This window comes from Leptonotus elevatus, chromosome 16, assembly GCF_054856555.1.
Source record: "Leptonotus elevatus isolate MCC_2025b chromosome 16, RoL_Lele_1.0, whole genome shotgun sequence".
Taxonomy (NCBI): Eukaryota; Metazoa; Chordata; class Actinopteri; order Syngnathiformes; family Syngnathidae; genus Leptonotus; species Leptonotus elevatus.
Window position 1 is genome coordinate 8561086 of NC_141254.1, and position 23229 is coordinate 8584314.

Sequence of the window (23229 nt, forward strand, 5' to 3'; positions counted from 1 at the left end):
AGAGGGGGAACGCATAATGTGCAGCCCTGTCAATCCCCGCTAGGCTCCCGGGCACTTGTAAATCACAAATCAACTCGGCACTAACTTTCCAGCTGCTACAACTCAAAGTCCACCTTCAAATTGATTTCAATCATAAAGTGGCAAACGGGCCCGCCCTTACAAACCCCGTTTTCATGGCAAATCCTCGAAATGGTCATCAAATAAGATGTCATAAGCAAAAAAAAAAACCTTCAGAATTGTTGTCGTCCATCTGTCTCAGGTACCTGCTTCCTAATATTTTTGGGGGTTTGTGGTATTTCGCAGATCAGTATTCATCGACAAAGGGTTAGGCGGGGGATGATTACGTAAATTCCGAATTAGGGTCTATATGTTCCAATAAAAAAACGTAATCAAAGATATAGGAAAAAGAAGCAAAACGTTTTTAACGTGGATTTCAAAGCATTCACACTTGGGGCTGACTTCACTTCTGTTGGCAGCTTATTCCTTGTATATGCAGCATAACAGCCAAATGCCTCTTCGCCATGTTTGTTTTGAACTTTGGACTCCAGCATTCCTGTTTGATTTAAATTTTTTGAGACTTTTTCTTACGCCCTTCCCTGTTCTGACATGTCCACCCAGTTTGTTATTAATGGTTCAAAACATGGTGAGGGCTCATTTGAGCAAATTTTCCACAGGATTTGGGGCAAATACGTACCAGACTCGTAAAACGCATATTTTCCACCATTTTACAGAAGCATGCGGGAAAAAAAATTCAGGCATTTGGGGCCCCCCAAAAAGGGCACTTGATAATAAACAGTGATTTCAAGATGGCCGCTTTTAGAATTCTAATCAGTAACTCTGAAAATTAAAAGCTAGTATAAAGGTTGGACATCAGTCTTCCTGATTGGTTCAACAGTGTAATTACCACCTCACCTCCCGTCATTTTTTTTAAATTATAGAACTTTGATTAAGAAAGTGTGTTTACGGTCTCCTCATCATAACAATGTGATGACATCCATTACAAGAGCGCTGTAAATTCATATAATTGTTCTCAGTTATAATTGTAACTGTCAAAAGGAATATCATCAACACTGTGTTCTAATTGTTTTGGGAGTATAGTGGCAAACACGTGAACATGACGGTATCGACTATCGAAAACCCAATTTTTTGCCCTACAAAATTCTAAGGCCTGGAAGATATCACCTACAATGAAGGGTATCGGAAGTTTGGATTTAAAGTTACGGTTGGATGAGTGCACGTGGTCATAAATGTTTTCACATCGAAATAGAGTTGACAATTTTGGTCATTTCACTTTCATTTGACCGTGCGATGTATTCCATTTGTAATGTTGCGATAAAACAGTCAAACTATAAGAAAACAACAGCGTGGCGTTCACAAAAGCAAAGAATAACTAAAGCAAGTTGCTAAAGGGATTAATTTTCATGGCTTGTGTGCGCTGCCGTTTGCATTCATGGCGTGTGAGCCGGCGGCGCAGCCTGAAGGTGAGCAGCGGGGCTGCGTGCGCTCTCCACGTGCCCTTGAGCAAACAACAGCCTATAATTACGCCGATGATGCGGCCCGCTTGACGCGACGGTGCTGGAGAAGTCCCCTGAGGTGACTGGAGGACTCCAAACGGGAGCAACATTGGAATTCATTTCCTGGATAAATGACGGGATAACAGCCTCGCCGATCCTTCCAGATCATTTGCCTCAACCAAGAACAAGACGATAGAATGAAAATAGATAAACAAGTCTCTGTGACACTTATGCTTATCTTTGGCTGCATTTGAATTGGCGTCCCTGAGCCGGAGATGAAGCCCGTACATCACCGTACGTCTTTTATACGCTGCGAGAGAACGTTTGCGCACGTGCACACGCAAATTCAATACAATGAAGAATTCCATCTGAGAGCAGACGATTCTTGTCCTATCCTATCAAAGCTGCTCTGGTTGTGTACAAAAAAAGACACGTAGCAACCCCATGGCCGTATGCAAATTCAATCTCGATGCGGCTAGTGACGCACATGATTGGTTACAGTTCATTCACAACATCACTCCAAGCCAATGGACACATTGTTTATATCTGCCGGTGGCAGCATGCTGATGCTAGCTAGCATTAGCAAGCAAGCCGTTCAGTCACCGGCTGATGAATGATGAAAACGCGAAAAGCGAAACCTAACGAGATTGTTCCCGAGTCGCGTAAAACAACTTTGAATCACCCCCTGACCCCCCTCACATGCTGGAAGCGCAGGATAATGCTGCAGTCTGATTATTTTAACCATGACATGAACCCTCGTCAAATCATAATGGTTTAGCAATGTCCCCCGACGAGGGCTATTAGTGTAAAAGAAGGATAATCACGCTTTTACGAGTGGGAGGTCAGCCAGGATCGCGGAGGGCATCACAGGTAGGCTACGTGTTTCGTAACCACTTATATCCGTTTAAGTCATTGTACCACCATCTTAATACAATAGTATAGTGGGCCTAAATGTTCTTAAAATCAAGGTACATGTTTTATTCTTAAAATACACTTGTATTTATTATTTTAGGCCACTTGAATATTATCCATTAAGAATGCGTTTGAATGTAAGAAAATAAAAGAGTACTTAAGTAATGATTACATTCAATCAATACATGTATTAAAAATATTGAATGAAAATCCTACTCCAATAAATGTTTAAAACATTTCCAAGACATCTAAAAGCATTTGAGCTTTTTTTTTGTAAATACATTGAATATTTTGCACACAAAAAACAAGTGCAAAGACAATTTAGTATGGTATCAGATCGGTATCGGCAGATACTGAACCCCAAGGTATCGGTATTGAATCGGTAACGAAAAAAGTGAATGGGAGCATCACTATTCTCAATAGGAGAATGGCGGCCACACCGTGAGCTTTCCTACTTTTACACCTCAGAGGTATATCAGCACCCTCTGGTGGTTAGTTTATTAGTGCAGTTTAATTTTAATGAGATATGTTTTTGCCACCTATGTTTAAGACCCACGCAAATGGCCTGATGAAGGGGAACGTAAGACGTACGAGTTCCTCCACAAATTGACTCAATTCACAATGAGTGCGATATATATATATATATATATAACCATCCATCCATCCATTTTCTGTACCGCTTGTCCTCACAAGGGTCGCGGGAGTTGCTGGAGCCTATCCCAGCTGGCTTCGGGCAGTAGGCGGAGTACACCCTGTACTGGTTGCCAGCCAATCGCAGGGCACACAGAGACGAACAACCATACTCACAATCACACCTATGGACAATTTGGAGTGTCCAATTCACCTGCCATGCATGTTTTTGGAATGTGGGAGGAAACCGGAGTACCCGGAGAAAACCCACGCAAGCACGGGGAGAACATGCAAACTCCACCCAGGAAGGTCGAAGTCCGGACTTGATCTCACAACCTTTGCACTGGGAGGCGGACGTGCTAACCAGTCAGCCACCGTGCCGCCTTATATATATATATATATATTATTTTTCAATAAAATATTTGACACATTAAGAAATGTCTCTCATATTAAGTATATATAAATAAATAAATACAATAGTATCCTCTTGTGTGAGCAGTTTTAAGATTGGTGGCGTCCAATAACTATTAACAACTTCACCCATTTCATCAACAAATGTCATTTTTATAGTAATAGTCAAATGACACAAAAGTCTTGTATTTGCAGTTACTAAATAGTCAAGCACTGACATGTATATCTAAATTAATTTCCTATCGAATTTTGGAGACGACAAGGCGTCCAAAATAGCAAAACAATGTAAAGTAGGACTTGTGGAATTGTTGCAATGACTGGATGATAAACGCTCGATGCCGATTTTGTCCTAAATAAAAATAAAAAAAATAAAAAATAAAAAGGCCCAGTGAGGTGAAAAGCAGTGAGCGAGCTTGTACACTCTCAGTATTTAATGGAGCCGACAGTGGAGCTCAGTCAGGTCGAGGCGATTGTCCACTTTATGGCCCGTGCGCCGCATCCTTGCTCTTTGCTGAGCCGGCACTTCCATCAGCTAGTTTGCTGCTCGAAAAAAAAAAAAAAAAAAAAAGCCAAACTTTCTATTTAACAGGCAAATGAACAGTCAAGGTCGGTGACGTTTCGGGGACTGAAGAAAAGAGAGACACAAAGTCGCCACTGCGCAATCTGCACAAGTGCTTCAAGTTAAAGTTGCTGACGCGACAACTGTGATGGGGGAATTTGTGTTGTTGGCCCACGTGAGATTTCATTGTCAAAGCAACCAACAGCCACCAATCTTTTAATAAGATCTTTTTTTCTAAATCCACCCACCTGGGTAATGATGTTACCATTAGGGATGACTTGATTACATGATTAAGAATTCATTGGACTGCGCAGAACGTATTGTTGATTCATCGTCTCTTGAAAGGCAAAATGGAGAACGCTATCCACTTGCAATCAAAACTCCAGATATTAATTTGGTAGATTTTTTTTTTAAGCATATGTTCATTGAGCAACTTTTAAGATTTGTAAAATATAGTTTTGTTTTTAATTTAGTAAATAGATAGCTTTGTATGAAATTATCTCAAAAAGTTCCCATGGTCATTAGCATGTCCTAAAAAGTTAAATACAAATCTAAACAAGTAAGTATCTCCTTATTTTTTACAGTAAAGTTTTCCAAAATGTCAATCAAAATCGCTAACTGGCCCAGCTGATAATCGGTCTATCCCTATTAAACAATCTAAAAATTGAATAGAAAAAGTAGGGATGGGCGAGTACCAATACCAGGTATCAGTATCAGGCCAATACCTGGCCTTATTTCAATATCGGGACTTGCGATGACGGCCGATTTTCAATCCGAAAAAATAGAAAATTGCCATTCATTTCATGTAATTTGAAGGAGAAATTCTACATTCTACCCCCCCGCATGCACAATTTGCTGCTGCCTCCGTTTGCGCAACCATAATCATATGTTTAAGTGCGTGAGGGAGAATTCTCCCAGCATGCACGGCTTCTGCCATGTCAAAGGTGAAGTGACTGAGCAAGTTCAGGGGTCACGCGAGTGGGGCTTGTTTTGATTCTGAACTGGACAATGCAGTGTGATTGTGTCTTCCGGGACAATTTCTACTCAGAAAGGATTTGATGCTTTTGCCGAGTTGTTTGCCTTCAAGGACGCAATGAGAGACCTTGAGGAGCAACACGGGTCGTCAGATGTAGACAAAACATCAGCGCAATACAAAGACAGACAAAATATAATTGTCTATTTTTCATTTCCCAGTGAATCCTTATATACTTGTCTCTGAAGATCCATTTGGAGTTGATCCAAAAGTGCTTTGGCAAAGGTTGGCACTAGGGGTGTGCCAAAAACTCGATTCTCATAAGAATCGCGATTCTCATTTAGTACGCTTCAGAATCGATTTTAAATGTCCCAAAATCGATTTTATTTAAATTACTTTATATTGTCTTCCCCTTGTTTGTGTGTGCTTTTATTGGGAGCGCTGTTCACGTTGTACATGATTTGGCCACTTAGGGGCAGTGTGGTTCAGTGCGTTCTAATACACTGTTAAGTTATAGCCACATTAGAGAGTAAAAGAAATATGTCGCGACCAAGTTATTCCATAAAAGTTGTTGTTTTTTGCAGCGTAAAGAGCATATGCCGGTGAGTAATGTTAACATGCTTCTCTCTATACATTCCTGAAACGTTTTGTATGAGTAGCTGTTCTTTTGAGTGATAAAATTGTCACGAGTTGCGCGCTAGTTAGCATTAGCGAGTCAGACTGGAGTAGATCGTGACGATTCTTTGCAAAAACTCTAAATTGAAGCAGAAATCATTGTCAATCAAATGGTTCTGAATCGAAAATCGATCCTCAATCGAATGGCAGACCCAAAAATCAGCATCGAATCGTGAGACAGTCAAAGATTCTCACCCCTAGCTTGCACCCTCCTAGGCGCTGCGCTCCATTTTTTCACAATTGGATGCACTAAATGTAAAATAACATGACTGGACTGAAATAACTATGACATTTAGGGCATACCATTTCCCTTTTCACAGCTAAATAGTAGGATTTTTTTTTTTAATTATACTATTATGTTGGGCAATGGCGCCCAACCAGGCCGGAAGATCTTCATCTTTTGGCTGAGTCGTACATACACTCACTTAGGCTGCGTATTTATCTTATGGATGTTTAACTGAGCAACGGAAAAGCCAAGAGGATTTTTCATTCTTCAGAGCTAGCGGAAATGTCAATTTCAGCAAACGTGGCAACGGCGTACAGTAAGAAAAAGACATTGTTCGCAGCCGGTCGTCAGGAAGGAAAAAGAAGAAGACAAAGGCGGAACGTTGAAAGCGAATAATAAGAGAGGGCAGCAGCTCTTGCCGCAGGAGGGAAAAAAAGGCAAATGGGTAGATAGACGCGATAGACGGAAATAGATGGAGGCCTGCAGCGCTGGAAATTTAACCGTCCATTCCAGCTTTTGTTGAACGGGAGACAAAGGCAAGTGGAGAGTTCATAAGTGACCAGGCTGAAGGCGAGATGACGAGCGGGAGGATAGAAAGCAAAAACAACGCTAGTAGTCATTGGCCACCTTCATATGTAAAAGTTTGACTCACGCTGAAATCTCAGCAAATCTCCTTTGACGCTAACGCCGAGGACCAAGGTTATTTTAGTTAATGAAAGAAACTAAAATTGAAAAAAAAAAATTGTTAACAAAATAAATATGAACCTTTGGGAATGTATATTACATTTTGTTATTACAGCACAGCCGTTAGCCAGAAAAAGGAAGGTGAACTGATTTTTTCAAATTTAATTCTCATCCTTTTTCAAAAAGAAGACATCAAATAAAGTAAAAGCAATTGTTTTATAATCAGGCCGCTTTTAAAATCGGAGAATGTTTACTGTCAGTAGGAGCTGAAATTCTGAGCATTTGAACAAATTTCAAATCAAAAAGATATCTCAACAATTAATTGATTAAAAAAAAAAAAATCAATAAATTTGATAATTGGTTAGTTGTCGATTATTCCATCAATCATTTGCACTGCACTTCTTATACTTTCCAGTCTTTGGACTGTTTTACAGTACCTGCATTTGAATTGTGGATGCTTGTTTTTAAAATGTTTTTTAAAATATTTGTGACTTTTTACTACACAATACTTGATATAAAACTTGACGATAGGAGAAAACTTGTCATGCCGACGTTACCTTAAAACTGCCAACAATAGAATAGCAATTTATTGCTGCTACAATGTTTTGCTTTTGTTTATATTGTATATTTATTACATTACAAATCTAACTCATTCACTCGCAGCCATTTTCACTGAAGCAACCCCCTTCGCTCCCGGCTGTTTTACTGGATTTTGACAGATTTTGCGGGGCCCACAGATTATTGTGTTCTATTGCTATAAAAACAGGGGAAGCTATCAAAAGAAAGATTAGAGTATCTTCTTTCATCTGTTTCCGTTTTGCAGCAATTAGCGTTAGAATATAGCTAAATTTCATCATTATTCGCAAATCTGTTTAAAACACTGGGGAAAAGAGCTTGTTTTCAACATGACCATGGCTGATCTCTTATACTCTGCTGCCACCTGCTGGCCGTTTTAGTAATAACTACCATTGCTTCAACCATTCTCTTCAGTTCAGAGGCTGCATCAAAGCATTCTGTATGCTCTAGCATAAAAATAAAAATAAACATTTTTAAAAAACGTATAAATATGTCTTTGGGAGCATGCTAACATTTTAAATTGAACGTATTCATACGTTTTGGGGAGCAAATTAGTTAATAACTATTTGAAATATTATAACAGGACTGCCTCGGGTTTTCCAAGGCCAATCATGTCCGTGGATGTTTCCAAGCACTTGAAATCAAAAGCAATCGCAGATGGTGCCACTAAAACCACGACAACGTACTTTTTGCCCCCATGAGAGCATTTGAAGGAGGCGTGAAAGTTTCTGACATCTCCCACTTGACGTGTGTGGAGATGCAAGCGAGCGCCAAGCTCTGATTTATAACTGATTGGTCCAAACTTCGAGTGGTCGTAAATCAGCAACTATCTGTCTGACAGCAGCTCCGGCAAATGAGACGTGATCTGTTGAGAAGAACACCTCCATGCTTCAAGAAAAGAAAAGACAAATTCAAAGGATTTGGCACAAGCAAATATGGAACAGGAAGGTGAGACCTGCAAAGCAAAGCAAGAAATAACATTTTTGTGGAAAAACTCCCACTCGTAGGTTGTTATCCAAAACACATTATCACGGTGTCGCAGTGCCAACATTCTCCCGCTCGTCTCCATGTGTGTGTATGCGTGTGGATCTTGTGTGTACATCATCGTTGCAGCTCATCTTTGAAATGTTAGCTCCTCTCAGATCACAGTGTGCCATTTAAATGTGTCGTGAATTTCGGCGCATACTTAATGAATGCATGGCAGCCCATGCAGGCAAAGAGATGTCAACATCGTTGCGCACATTTGAATGGGAGGAGCAGAAAAATCAGCTTCTATATTTGATTGGGAATCTTTGACAAAATTGTTATGCATCCACAATATGTCAGTTGTTTTTGCTTTTGTCAAACCTTTAATTGTGGGTTTTTTTTAGGAAGAAGTGTTTAAATGATTTATTTTGGTCTCATTTAGAGGTGTCAGACGATTAAAATATTTAATTGTAATTAATCGCATGACTTCAATAATTAACTTATGATTCATCACAACTTTCATATCTGTCCTAAATGTACAATAAAATCTAAAATGTTTTTTTTTCTCCTAAGTTTAATTACTGTTTTTAACATAAAATTGTAAAGAAAATGATAGAAATATGGCTGCATCTTTTACTCATTAATAAAGTAATTTCATAAATCATAAAATGGAGTTAAAATTAGGAAGATCTCCTGTACTGTGCAAAGCCAGTGTGATATTGATTTGTGTTGGTCATTTGCCTGCCACTAGATGGCATAATTGCATTTGTAAGACATTGTTGACAGCATACCTATCTAATCTTAACATGAAGTAACTTGTGAAATTCTGCACATTTTTAAAATTGTGAAACACAATTTGACCCCAGTCTCCACAAATATATACATTATTAATAAAATTATAACTTCTAAATTTTTACGTGAATGTGTCTGCTGTGACTGGAATTGCCCCAGTACAGGCTTTCAAAGTAAGGGGCGATCATGAACTCATTTGCTCCCAAAAACGTATACATTCTATTTAAAATGTTGTAAGTGTCCCAAAGACGTATTTATATGTTTTAGTGGGGGGAAGGGGGGGGGGGGGGGGTTATGCAGCTTCTCAACTGCAAAGAATGGTTGAGGAAATGGTTGTTATTGCACTGACGGCCAGCAGGTGGTCTCGTTGTTTTATATCACCAAAAAGTGGCTTTTGAACGGGGTGTGTAGACTTTCCTTCTACTGTAATTGCTCCTGCATTGTATTATCCTAATTTTGCAGACTACACTCTAAAAACTGTTGGGTCAAAAATTTACCGAACCTCTACTTGGGTCAAGAAATGTTTTTTTTTTGTGCAAAACAACTCATACATATTAGTCAGATCTTTTACTTGGGTCAAAAAAAATTGGTAATTTTGTATAAAACAACCCAAGAAGTTGGGGCAAATTGACCCATAAAGTGGATCAGTCCATTTTTGATCCATAATTGGGTTACTATTGACCCAACTGAGTGTAGTTTGGAAAAATAGTGACGAGCCACATAAAACGACAATGTTTGACGTGCTACGTACAGCAACAATAAAGAACACGGCTAAATCAATACCTGGCTGACGGGTCCAATCAAAACTGAGCGTTCAAATCTTACCATACAGCCCCTGCATTCAATTGTGGAGGTGTACCTAATGTTTTGTCCAGGATGAGGGGAAATGCAAGTGCAGAAGAGGTGGCAAGTGGAAAGGTGACAGACGCTTGCTGTTATTGACTGAAATGACAACGTGTGACCTGAACAAGGCTTGTGTCCTTTCTATGCACCGCACTCACGCTCCAAATCATGTACACACACACACACACACACACACACCCACACACACTGGGCCCTAATCAAAATGAATGACACTTGCTCTTCAAGGTCACAAATATTAAAAGCGCCAACGAGAAAAGCTTGCTAATTTTAGGGGTAACTGTTGCGTCCGAATGGCAGCCTGCAAGCGTTTTAATTGGCTAAACGACGTCCTGAGTTGATGGATGCTGATAATCACCGCGCTCCATTTGCCTCCCGGCACACAACAAGCCAGCAAGCGCGCGCAGAAATGCATCTACAAAACTGCACACATGAAGTTGAGCAAACCCGTCAGAGACTTGGCAGGGTTCATTGTCATGTCTCTGAGGCAATCTGCAACTGTGCCATCTTATCTGAATGCGTTTGTGTGCGTTTACGCCATTGGCTCCCAATTTGCCCGCACGCCTCCCATCAGTCAGGTTGCAAGTGGAGCTTGTCGGTCTGCGCTGCGTGTAAGCAGGCAACAGTTTGTAAAACGCCCTCCGCCAGTCAGGTCCGCTCAATAATTCATTAGGCGGCCAATAACAAACAGCCGGCGAGACGGGAAGATAGCGGATAGTCGTCGGCGTCTCTGCGACAAATCTTGGTCCCCAGGCCACAGAAGGAAGTCGGCCCGCCCGCCGCAAAACGTTGGAATGATTCAACGTGACACGACGACGCATTCTCCTTTCAGACTCAAAATTGTTGTGAATTTGAGTGTGCATGGATGCTCGGTTGTCTTCATCTGCTACATTTAGCTGGCAACCAGTCCGCAGCGCTACCTGGATAGCTTCCAGCTTTCTCACCAATGAGGTGGACAGCGAACTCTCGCTGATTCATTCATGGCTTTAAATCCACTCTGATCGCTAAAGGCTGCTCGAGTCAGGATTGCAGTTTAACAGATCAAGATGGAGAAGACCGACTTTTAGGTTTGAGTTGCAGCTCCGTGCGCTCTGCGGGATTTATCACTGCCATCACTTTTCGGCCGAATCCATATCTGCTCCGTCCAATTCATATTTGGCGTGTCAGTTTTTATCATCAAGTTGTGAATTGGAGTCGGCTTTCACTGAATGCGTGCGATCGGAGGGGTGACATCACATGCTTGCGTCGCGCTGTACCACGTAGACGAAATGAAATGTCAGATTTTTATACAATTCTCAGTGAACATAACATAATTTTTTCCCTATATTTGCAGGACAAGTTGGGCTCCCCATGCGGTGTGAGTATCTTTTATACACAGAAGCAAAAAAGGCAGCAAAATGCCACCTTTTACAGGCAGAGTAAAAGGTGGCATTGGGTCTGTTTCACAGTCACTGCTGACACTAAAACAAGAGTGTGAATATTCTGAGATTTAAATTTTTTTATTTAAAGATATTCCTATGTCATTGTAGTTTCATATCCCGCACAGTTGTGGAGTCCGGGTTCGAAAAATGCATGTTAGGCTCACTGATGACTAAATTGTCCATAAGTGTAAATATGAGTGTGACTGGTTGTCTGTTATGTGAAAGGGTAGGAGGAAAAAAGTCGACCACAAAATAGGTCCACACAAAAATGTTGCCCTAAGGCTTCGCCGGCACAATTGCACTTATATACGGTAGCCTCACAGACTCTAAACACTAAACCAGTTATGAGTGACCTTTTCTTTTAGCACCTAATGTACAGTAGGTGGAAAGTTCATCTTGCAGTCAATGAGATTTTCTCCGTTTGGCATAATTAAGGGAGGGTGCAATAATGGATTCAATTCTATAAAAAAAAATTTTTTTGACAATAGCAGCCCTAATAAATATGTGCCATTATTGCCATACATTTGGCTAGCGACCAGTTCAGAGTGTAGCGCACCGTTTGGTCCAAAGTCTGCTGGGATAGGCTCCAGCTCACACGCAACCCCATACAGGTGCCAAAGAACTGAATGGATGGATGATTGTATAAGAAGACATTTCTGTTCTGTCTTTATTGATTTATGTTGTGGATTGAAACCTCCCACCACTTGGGGGAGCTGTGGCACCCATTTACCAAAGGTCTACATAATCAATGGGATGATGGCACCTCGGGTGTTACTCGTTGGGAAAGGCAAAAGGTTTTAGACCGTAGTCGTGGCAAAATATTGGAAAATAGGGAATTTGAGGATGTTTTTCACATTTATTTTGAAAGCAGTGAGCAAAGCGACAACAATTCAGCAAATAAATCTTCATTATTACATAATAGCAATGGAGTGGATATTTCCGTCATACAATCAGCAACCGTGGTGACTCGTTTTGATTGGCAAGAGGGTCAATTTAGAAAATGCGGAACCACCTGTAAGAAAGAAAAGTGACGCAAGAAAAAAAGCTCCAAAATGTCAGAAAAGTACCAAAAAAAAGACTTTGTTTTCCTATAGCCATGTGTGATTTAAACTGAATTTCTGAAAGTATGTGTCCTATAAAGGATGTCCATGATGAAAACGTTCAAAGCCATTGCTGGCACTCCTAATAATAAAAAAGCCATTCTATATTTCCATGAGCCATCAAGATGACTGGTTCCAGCCATTTCCTTTGGAGATAATTTCCCCTGGAGTTAATTTCCTCTGGAGTTGCCACATTAGTGCCCCTCGGTTTGTTAAGGGACATAAAGACTTGCAAATGAAAACGGCGCTGATATGCTCACGCACCGCCAAGCTGTGGAACCAACGCACAACCATATGCCGCTTCAAGTTGGGGAGGGGGCTGCTGCGTGAGTGACAATGCGGGATTCCAATGAGGACAGCCGAATGATTTGAGACGTGGGAGGGGGGGGGGGGAGGTTGTCCATCTTCAACTTGGAGTACTTAATGGACTGAAGACTGACTAGCTGTTTCATCAGAAATAACTTTGGCTCTTTAAAAGTTTGGAGCCACACTAAAAACACCCGTGGGACGGGATTCTATACCATGGTTTGATACTTAGCAAACAAGCTTAATGGTTATGTTCGAGTACCACATGTTTCTTCCTACTTCTCCGTGCTTGCTCATTTGTGTGTCTTTAATGCAGCGGTGGCCCACGAGAGCATTTGAGACAAACCGCCGCGCAATCCTCAAAACAAATAAAACCTCACAAGAACCGTTACAAAATTCCTCCGAAACATTGAACCCATACATGCTCATAATATATCATAAAAGCATTTGTTCAATTGTCGTTCAGATATTCTGAATGGCCCCCCGAAGGACCACTGATAGAAAAAGTGTGTTTTTGTGCTGGGACTATATAAAGCCTGGTACTCCTAAATCAAGTTTTAACATCATTTTTTAAATGTGAGAGACATCATACCGGATGAGGAAAGAAATTGACATGGGTGCTCTTAATGTTTTTATCCTGCGTGGTGTCGTCGAGATGACCAACAGATCCCACACAAACTCATAACAACATCTCCCCTTACAATTGCAACTCTGGCGTAGTACCAAAACTGACATGTGAGAGGCAGCACAGTGCTACAGGGCATACACACTACTGAAAATAGACTAGTAATAGTAGAAGAAGAAGAAACAGGCTAACTGAAGCTAGCTAGGCTAACTGTACGCTTATATGGTAACTAGATTGCGATTACAAACTTGTCATTTTTAGCGTGGTGATTGAACCAATTATTTGTTTTTCGCATCACAGTCACAAAGTCCGTGGCTAAGCTGAACACGCATCAAAAGTTGCTATTGTAAAGTTGGAACAGGTTTAACATTTACGTCAGTTTGGCATTTGATGAATTTGTTCGAAAAACGGCGGAACCTGGATGAAATTCGGCCCAGTTATCGGGACGCGTGTACCCTGCTTTAGTAACATGATTCCTAAACCTGCTCTATTGAAAAGAAAAAGTGCCTTGAGAGAGATTGCCTTTTGCTGAGCTAAAAATAGCCTAAAAATAAACAAATCCACTGAGCGGACATGAACACTAAGCGAACCGCGCACCGTATATAATATTGTGCTTCCATCCGGACCAGAGAATCAAATTAAAAAAGCCCATTATCATCATACCGTGTCTGGTTGATAAAACCTCGCTGCCACCTGGAGCACACATGTAAATAACAATGTGGGCTTTTTAATATGTGAATCTCCATAGTTTTCATAGTTGTCATATTACTTATTTTTTAATAGTAGTGCACTATGTGGCTTTAAACTTTGATGACCTGATCTTAAATAGTTATTACAAGGTAGACTTTGGCCACTTGTTTGTACAGTTCGAGGAAGGAGGGTGGTAAAACCGCAAAATGTTCCATTCAACGGTTGAGTGAGAAGTAAGTCCAAGTTTGACCAAACCCTGACCCGGTGTGGACGATGTGTCGGGTCATCTCGCCCTCAGTAACAAATCAACCACCTGACTACCAAAATGCAGATGACAGCCCAGAATGCAGTAAACTGTACTCCTACTGAACGTTGGAAGATCAAAATAGTTAGTCTTTTATTTGGTTTTCTTTTGGAAAAATAAAACGAACAACAATGAATGCCAAAAAATTCTAACGTTCCCAAAACAAAAATTGTGTTAATAGACATGTGCCGTTCTTCAGCGACAAAGAAAATTGTCATGTGTAAAAAAATAAAATAATCGGTAGATTTTCCTCCTATCTGTGAATGTCTCCCTTTGCGTCATCTGAAAAGGTTTTTACGGCGTACACTCGCCATCGAGCATATAGCGCAGCGTGGCTGAAGCGTGGATGCGTTCAGCTTGAAAGAAGAAGAGTCTGCCTCTCTACAAAGCCGACGTCATTACAGGAGCGCTCCACACTTGGACGCCCCACTCGTAACAGCCTCACTTTGGGACCCCCGACGGAGGAAACGCGGCGACCACCTCAGAGCGAATAGACAGTCGAGAGTCAAAGGATTAGGAGAAAAGGGGCTGATGGATGGCGGGCGCAGGAGCGAGTCACCTGGGCTTAAGGGGGGAAGCTTGTTGTTGACTCTGCCTCCCTTCCAGTTCTCTGCGGGCTGCACGTATCCTCCAGGGTGTCGGGATTAGGGGAATCTACACTACCTAGCTACACTAAGCTTCCAGGGGAGAAGGTCCAGAGGAGCCAAGACAAAAACAATCTTGGCTTGGATCATTTTTTGTTATAGGCCAGGTTTGACTTTGCTGGAGCTGCACCTTCACATGCCACTGCAGTGACCTTGCATGCGGAAATCAATGGAAAACATCCACAGAAATACGAGCTAATATTCGACATGCAATAGAAGCCAATTGCAGTACCTGAAGAATCGAAAGTCATTTATTGAACTCCCTTCAGTCTTGTTGCATTTATAGTTCTAGCCTTGCCTTTAAGTGCCTAACCTTTGCTTTTTATTTGTATAACACTTGAATGTGAAATAATTGGATAGTACAACTAGGGGTGGGAATCTTTGAATGCCTCACGATTCGATTCCGATTTTTGGGTGCCCGATTTGATTCAGAATCGATTTTCGACTAAGAACCATTTTTGATTCAAAATTATTTGATTGGCAATGATTTTTGCTTCAATTTGAATTTGAAGATGTTCAAGGAATCGTAATGATCTACTCCAATCTGACTCGCTAATGCTAATTAGTGCTCTTCTCACGGCACTTTTATCACTCAAAAGAGCGGCTCCACGCTGCAAAAAAACACCTTTTACTGGAATAACTTGATCGGGACTTTTTCCTTCTACTCAGGGTCTCCCTGAAGACCTCTCTTGGCTACAACTAAACAGTGTATCAGACCGCGTGGAACCGCACTGCCCCTAAGTGGCCAAATCGGGTACAACATGAACAGCACTCCTAATAAAGGCACACACAAACAAAGGGAATACATTGTCAAATAATTTAAATAAAATCGATTTTGGGACATTTAAAATCGATTCTGAATCGTACAAAATGAGAATCGCTATTCTTATGAGAATCGATTTTTGGGCACACCCCTAATTACAACCCTGGACGATTATCAGACATTACAAGATCTTCTTCTGTTATCAAAACACAGGTCACAGTTTCATATGGATCACATTCAAACCTGATTTGAGATCTCAACACGAACCAAAAATGTTATCACTGCCTGCAATTTTGATTCACTTTTCCTCTTACAGTACATCCTCTCTTTTATTTGACCTTATAATATAAATGGAACCTGATTGTTGAACAAATCTTATGGTACAGTATCACAAATAACAGGATGCCCCGCTGGATTATACTGAGGTTTTTTAAAACCAACCATGAGTTAGTTTGGGCCTATCCCAGACTATCACTGAAATTGTTTCCTGTCAAACACACGAGAGACAACATCTTGCATTGTATTTCAAATTAGCATAAATCGCACAGTTCTACTGCTGAATAAGATCTATTTTGAACCCCCACAAAGGTTACCAAATATGGTTCCTTGCCCTATAAAGCATCACGGTGTTATGCTAGTAATGGTTCCGCAGCAGTAAAACTTAAATTAATGGCACAAGTAGTCGCAGTGCTGTGAGGATAATTGGTTGCTCTCGTTGTAGCAGCAGCGCAGAACCTGTAGCCGCCGCCGCCGCCGCCGCCGCCGCCGCCGCCGCCGCCGCAACAGTAGCGTTAGCGGGAAGAGCGATGTACCGCAGCTCTGCCTCGTAGCCTGAATAATGCAGAGTTGCGGTGCGCGGCGTTAAACTCCCCCGCTGAGACGAGGCCAGGGTAGCAGCTGTACCTATCAAGACTCTCCTCAGAGCTGTCACGGCCTGTCTGCTCCTCGGCTAATCACTTGCTACAGGCCTGCAGCGTGGGACCGCCACTGCTAATGTCGTCAGCCACTTGGTTCAGGGAGAGATCACACGAATCCGCAGTTAATCGCTTAACAACATGAAAATAATTGCCTTCATCAACCAAGGACGAAATGAACAATTCATTCATCCAGTTGAGGGTTCTCATGTTTTGTTGTTGGTATCCACTGGTTCCGTTTTGGAACACGACTGAACCGACTGTCAGCCGGGATGATCAATTATAAATCCGAGCGGCCGTGCAGCACATTGATGAATACGCCTGTCTGCCCTCTAGGGGTTGAGTGGCATTTTCAACAGTCACACACATTGTGAGAGCGGAAGCAGATAACTAACACAAGGGGATTGACAACGATAATGGAGGTCTCGAATAATAATAAGGCATAAAACAAGGAATGATTAAGAAACAACAGTGACTCAATGGAAGGTCTCGTCCAACGGGCAATTTGTCTCCTAAAGTCGTACTGTAGCTTTTGTGTAGCATCTTGTCCTTTCTCGACGCATTCAAGCATTCCAAGAGTTGAGCTCATTTGGAAGAGGTTTTTACATTTCTGAGTTTCAAAACATCAACCTCTCAATGTTCTGGTCGCCAGTGGAGCTGGAGCTTGGAGCTCATCCCAGATGATTTGGGGGTCCTGGACTGGCCGTCAGCCAATCGCAAGGGCACATACTGTATAAAAAGCAACGATTCACGCTCATGGAAAATTGAGAGTCTACAATGAACCTAATAGTAAGGATGGACCTGACTTTTGAACCTTGTACCCCGCAAACCGTGAGGCAGATGCGTTAACACTCTCAAAACATATTCATACTAAAATGTTACTAAAATTTGAAAACCAATAAAAATAAAAGCCTTGATGCCATGACATCGCCAGAAGATCAACTCACTTAGCGTCCAATCAGATTGCTCTGATGTCATCCCTATAACTGGGGGCGGTTGCATATTTCAATATGGTACCTGCAGATTGCCGCGATGTGAACTTCCGTCAAAGTCCGCAATTCCTTTCTTAGGCAATTTTAATTTATGATTTAACAAGACCTATTCAGTCAGCGTCTATTGTCTAGAAGATTCAAGGTTTCCCCGTTTTTATTGGGTCATCAATTGTCCAAGTAAAACGACTGTAATCAATTCTATTGACCATCGAGCAGGCACGCCATTTCTCACCCAAGGATTCCTCTGTACTGTATTCCTAGTTTGTGTTATAGAGTGAAAATTCATGGTGTAGTTTAAGGAAGTATCGGTTGTGGGGAGAAAAAGTCACTTCAAAGTCCTAATTTGAGTTGAAAACATTTTGAGCATGAGGAAGATTGTCCAGAATTATGAGGTGAGAAGTCAATGAATTACGCTTTATGCCCTACGCTCCAAAACCGCATTTTTCTGTCGACGCTCGCCCACCAGCTACCCCCATTCCCATTCATGCCATTCAGAAGCAAATTGCTCGACAAACTAGCTCAAATGTGACTGATGTAGAAATGAAGGTGAACGCAGATTAATGAAGACGTGCAAGTGCAAGTGCGCACACAAAAACATGAATAGGAAGCAGGCGGGTTGCAAAAGAGAGCAGCCAAGCATCGAAAAGCAGCCAGCGCGCTCGCGCCGCATACTGAGATGTGGCTTGGGAAGCAGGGAGCTGCATTTTCCAACATATGACTGACACAAACCAAACCAGAACGCATGGGAACAAGACAAAAGACCACGTCATTCATGTATGGCTCCACAAAACATTTTGGGAATTGAAATCAGAACATAAAATAGCCCTTATAAGCGCGTTTGTGCGTCTGCCCGTACCTGTTTGACTTGCCAGACATCTGCAGAAGCAGACACCGAAATAATGTCTTGCCTTTTTGATCTGCAAAGCGTTCTTTTGCCATGAATATGAAAGAGGAGCACCACTTCATTACGTTTGCTAAAAGTAGCAGAGACATCCCCTTGCCGAGCGAGGACGGAATAGGAATTGCAAATTGACATCGCCGCTGCCGAAAAGTGCCACGTGTTTTTACTAACACGGCGTTGTCAGGTTTGGGGCCACTGTGGCTGTTGCTAACTATTCCACATCACGGATCATTAAGCGGTGGCGAACAGGCCCCTCTGCACACCATTTTGTCTGCAATGTTCAAAACGTATGATTCCATTCTCCAGCTATTCGCAATTTAGTGTTGCCCATCTGTCAAGGATACCTGCTTGTGATTGGGCCTCATATGGCCCGGAATTCTCCCCAAATGGCTGACTTTCTGGTCAATTTCAGGAATGGCTCCTTGAGACTTTTTCGTGTGCCCTCTCATGATAGACATGTCCACCAAATTTGGTGATGCCATTCGGAGATGATTTTTTTATTTATTTTTTTGTGAGGGGCGTGTTCTGAAACCGCAAAACTCATATCCATTGACCAATTTGCAGAAAGTGCCGAATTTTCAGCCCTGTAGAGACACATCGGAAAGCAATTCAACAAAGAATAAACTGAAATTCCAAGTGGGCCTCCGCGTTTGGTGAGATTTCAAAAGGCCTATTCAAGAAGATAAGTGCACACATGTGAATGAATGGAACGGATAGCACGATAGTTGCCTTGACACATCGATTGCCGACAACAATAGTCAGCACGCTCATTCGCGATTTGCAAATGCACAAACACTATTTGGATCATTCCTGGCACCTTTTCTGTCACCATGAAAACGCTTTGAATAATTATATACTTTAATTAATTGCTTGAGCTCTACCGACACAAGTTTCTGGGAGGTTAAATATCTTATCTGATGTCATGTTAAAAACTTCTGTAATGCCCTAAGATGACACAAGATGCCTCCAATGCCATGGCTAACAGGAAAGTAGTAATACTGTACATAGTTAATATATAAATATTTATATATGTATATTGTTATAGTTTGTGGTATAGTTATTTAGGTCATCTTAAACATTTCAGGTCAAATAGTGCATGCTTAATCTACACTCATTTGACTACAATTTGGAATGTTATTTGTTTAATATTCACTAATAACGTCAAAAACGGCATGCTACTAGTTTAGGGTATTGATCCCCAGATCAATAAATCCCCTTTAGTGACTAATTGACAGGATGCTAAGAACTTGGGTACACATGCATCACCCTCCTCCTGACGTATTCATGATAGTTGGCACTATAGCGCATCATAAATTATCTCTCGGGCGGGGGGGGGGGGTTAGTGGATGTGGATTATTGTGTCGCGCCATTAAGTCTTACGGGCCGGTTAAAGTTGCGGCACTCTCTTCGCGGTCACTTGTCTTAGTCCTCTGCCAAAAAGTGGAAGGATGCCAACAGAAGGAGACGCTAGAAAGCCAAAAGAAGCCCAACCGAACATATGAAATGAATGCAATGAGTCAACTATATAAAAATTATTCTAATTCTTATTTTTCTTTGCCCTTCAATCCTGTCCAACCCAAAAGGGCTGAACTTGTTCTAGGATGTAGAAGGCCAGGTCTAGCTGAGCCTTTCAGAACCGTCCAACACGAAAGAGCATAGAATATATAGAACCACAGGACCAAAGTTGGCATCGATGTGTAACAGTATAAAATCAGATCACACTTTTGTTAGGTTATAGAAAACACAAAGGGACAAAATTTGTTACATGCAGAATCTGATCCTGTCCAAATGGACCAAACTTGTGCTAAAAATATACAGAACCAGGTCCAATTAAGAAAGTTTTTCAACCATGATTAAACCAGGCCCAATACAATGGACCACATTTTGATTACGAACCAAATTCAACCTATAACAACCATTCAAAATACTCAGAATTGGGTCCAACCCAATAGGACACTGCTTGTAGTGTACAGAACCAAATCCATTCAAAGGAACCAGTTAGATCATAAAACCAGAGTCACACTTGGGTTTGGCTATACAGAACCAGGTCCAACCTAATGACCCATAAACTGTAATCCAGAATTAGGTCATGTTTAATAGGACCAAACCTCTGAACCATTCAATTTATGACTTGGGTTTGGAAATAAGGAACCAGTTCCAACCCAGATGACCACTGCGGAACCAGGTCCAAGCCAACAGGACGGACCGTGTAAGAAAGAAGCAGAAGCCACTGCGGATGGATGACTTACGGTAGAAGACGTATTCCGTGTAGCTGGACCAGAACTTGTCCTCGGTGTGCTGGCTGACGAATGAGGCTGCGACTGACGAGTTGCACGCCACCATGTGGAAGCCGCACTCAGACAACATGTCGAAGGCCCTCTCCAGGTGCCGGAACTTGAGATAGAAACGGGACGTGTAGCGATCTGGGGTCCTGTTGGGGTCGCGGCTCTCGTTCAGGGTCTCCCCGAAGACCTCCTTGGCCAGGGCCACCCGGCCGCAAATGAGGATGCGGGGCACCCGGCGGAACCTGGTGTCCCCGTTCGGCGGCGCCTCGCGGGTCCCCGCGCACGAGCCCCGGTAGCCCACCGTGACGAAGCCGCTCTTCCTGTCCGCGGGCACGAGCGAGGGCGGCGGGCAGTGGCGCGGCTCGCTCCCCTGCGAGCCGTCCTCGTAGTCGCTGTGCAGGAACGAGTCGTCCGGGCTTTGCTTGGTCGCCTCCTCTGGGCTCAGAAGCTTCACCAAGTCGGGCAGCTGGAAGTACTCGGCTTCCTTCCGGAGCCGACCTTTCTCCGGGAAGTGGTCCGGCAGCACCACCTGCTTGTCCCGCAGGTAGTCCAGCACGTAGCGGAAGAGGAAGCCGTCGCGGTCGATGAAGTAGCGACCTTTCGGGTCTCGGGCTAAGTCGTTGGAGGCGCAGGCGGAGGCGTCCTTCTTGGAGAATAACTTGGCCAGGAGAGAACTCGGGCTGCTCACCAGCGTGCAATAGCGCGTGTAGTACACCTGGCCGCCCACGTTGAGCTCCAGGACGTCGGGGAGGCTGTTGTGGACCGACGCCTGCTCTTTGGGGTTAGTCCTGCAGTTCCCGCTCAGCGCCATCGCGTTTGCTTTTAGATGACACTCGATTCGAATATTAGAGTGGAAATGACACAAACGAGCGGCAAAAGTTCCATAAAAATCCTCCCATCATCGATCCATAGTTGAATTGAAAGCAAAAACTCGTGCACGGACCATATTAAATGGTTCTCTGGGCGCCATCCTGAACAGAACGTAAAAAAAAAGAGCAATCCAGTTTGCTTAAAAATGTAAATAATTTTTTTTTAAAAACGGTCCAGAAAGCTCCTCATAAAAACTTACGGTCCAAAAGGTTGTGCTCACTCGTTGTGCATGAGGATAGAGAGGAGGTCAAACTCATCAATCTGCATCGCCTCCTTGAAGAAAAATGTATTTTTGCACCAAAAATCCTCATCTCAGTTCCGTTTTGGAGAGGAGCGCAAGCCGGCGTGCTTCTACCAGGGAGCTGTCCACGGTTCTGACCCAGCCCCCCCCCATCCCACCCCACCTCCAACTCCCTCCCACCGCCCCTCTTGTTCACAGCAGCTTGCTGTCTTATTTCACTTCCCTTTGCTTGTGTGCTTTCCTTTGCCACTCCCATTGTAGTAAAAAAAAAAAAAGAAAAAGAAAAGCGAAGAAGCTTTTTTTCCCCTTTTTTGTTAACTACTTTCCCCATAATAGCTAAATAATGCTATATAAATGGCTCCAGAAAATGTCATTCGCTGGATTTCCTGCTTTTGTAAAGTGAGCAGCAGCGCCCCCTTCTGTGTACTAATGGAAAGAAGAATCCCCCATTGCGTGTGTGGTGCTCAAAGCTGTTAAGATGCATTAAGTTTAATGTTTAATTGCAGCTGTTTGTCAGAACACGCAATTAAATGATCGTTGAAGTCAATTGCTTACGGCAGGTCAAAGCATTAGGTACTCCTGCACTGTGCACAGTAAAAAAATAAAGTTGATCATAATGCCCAGTGGACTATACAGTATTTATGGCTTGATCTCGAGAAATTACAATAATTGTGGATTTTTTTGTAGGTGTTTAATACCAATTATTTTATGACCGATATACTCAACTATTGAGTAGTCACTGATACCAATAGCAAGTACAGAGTCGACACCACTAGTATTTTTGATACATAAAAAAAAAATCTTGGCAATAATTAGCAGTAAAGTGCAGCACTTAAAAAATATGGACTGCACTTTACTACTGGCACTTACGCACTTCCAACTGTTGATTAATTGTGGAATTGTGAATTACTGGCGATTTTTGTTTATTATGTCTTAGAAGTCACGTAATGCAAACATTTTTAATTCTATCATCACCAAAATAGTGCATCCTGTTGTGTAGAAGTAAGTGTATGAGGGTTATGTAAAAACTTGATTTGAATGCATTTAATGTAACGGACTTTTTTTTTTTTATCACCATCAAACAAAACATTACGATTGTGCAAGACCTTTTTTTTTTTAATTCATTTATGCAAACAGTCAAGTTTGAATTTTTTTCGAAAGGGACTAAAAAAATGGAGCAGAAGTGAACAATAGAGGAGAGAAGGAGGATGAGGAGGTGCTTTAGTAGCAACCCGGGACCTGAGCAGTCACCCAGAAGTAGGCCACGTCAGGAGCTTCATCATAAATACATGGAGCCTCAGCGCTGCACTTGCTGCTATTTAAAGAGCACAGAACCGAGCAGCAGTTAAACCTGTTCGGGTCGACACCGTTGCTGCCAACTGGGCTCGCTCGCC

At 42.2% G+C, this 23229-nt stretch overlaps 1 protein-coding gene across 2 annotated transcripts in view; it reads right to left on the bottom strand.

The window, feature by feature from the left end:
- The window catches only part of kctd16b (potassium channel tetramerization domain containing 16b), a 68134-nt gene extending 46176 nt beyond the window's left edge, over positions 1–21958 (bottom strand). The window contains exons 1-2 of one of the 2 annotated variants that reach the window (XM_086098460.1): positions 21794–21958; positions 20689–21695 (exon numbers count right to left, since the gene is read on the bottom strand). In XM_086098460.1, the coding sequence (XP_085954586.1) occupies positions 20689–21535 (847 nt within the window). In that variant the 5' untranslated portion in view covers positions 21536–21695; positions 21794–21958. Of the gene's footprint in view, positions 1–20688 lie in introns of both variants that reach the window. The other variant, XM_086098459.1, reaches the window with a different exon arrangement.
- Positions 21959–23229: the final 1271 nt, after the last annotated feature.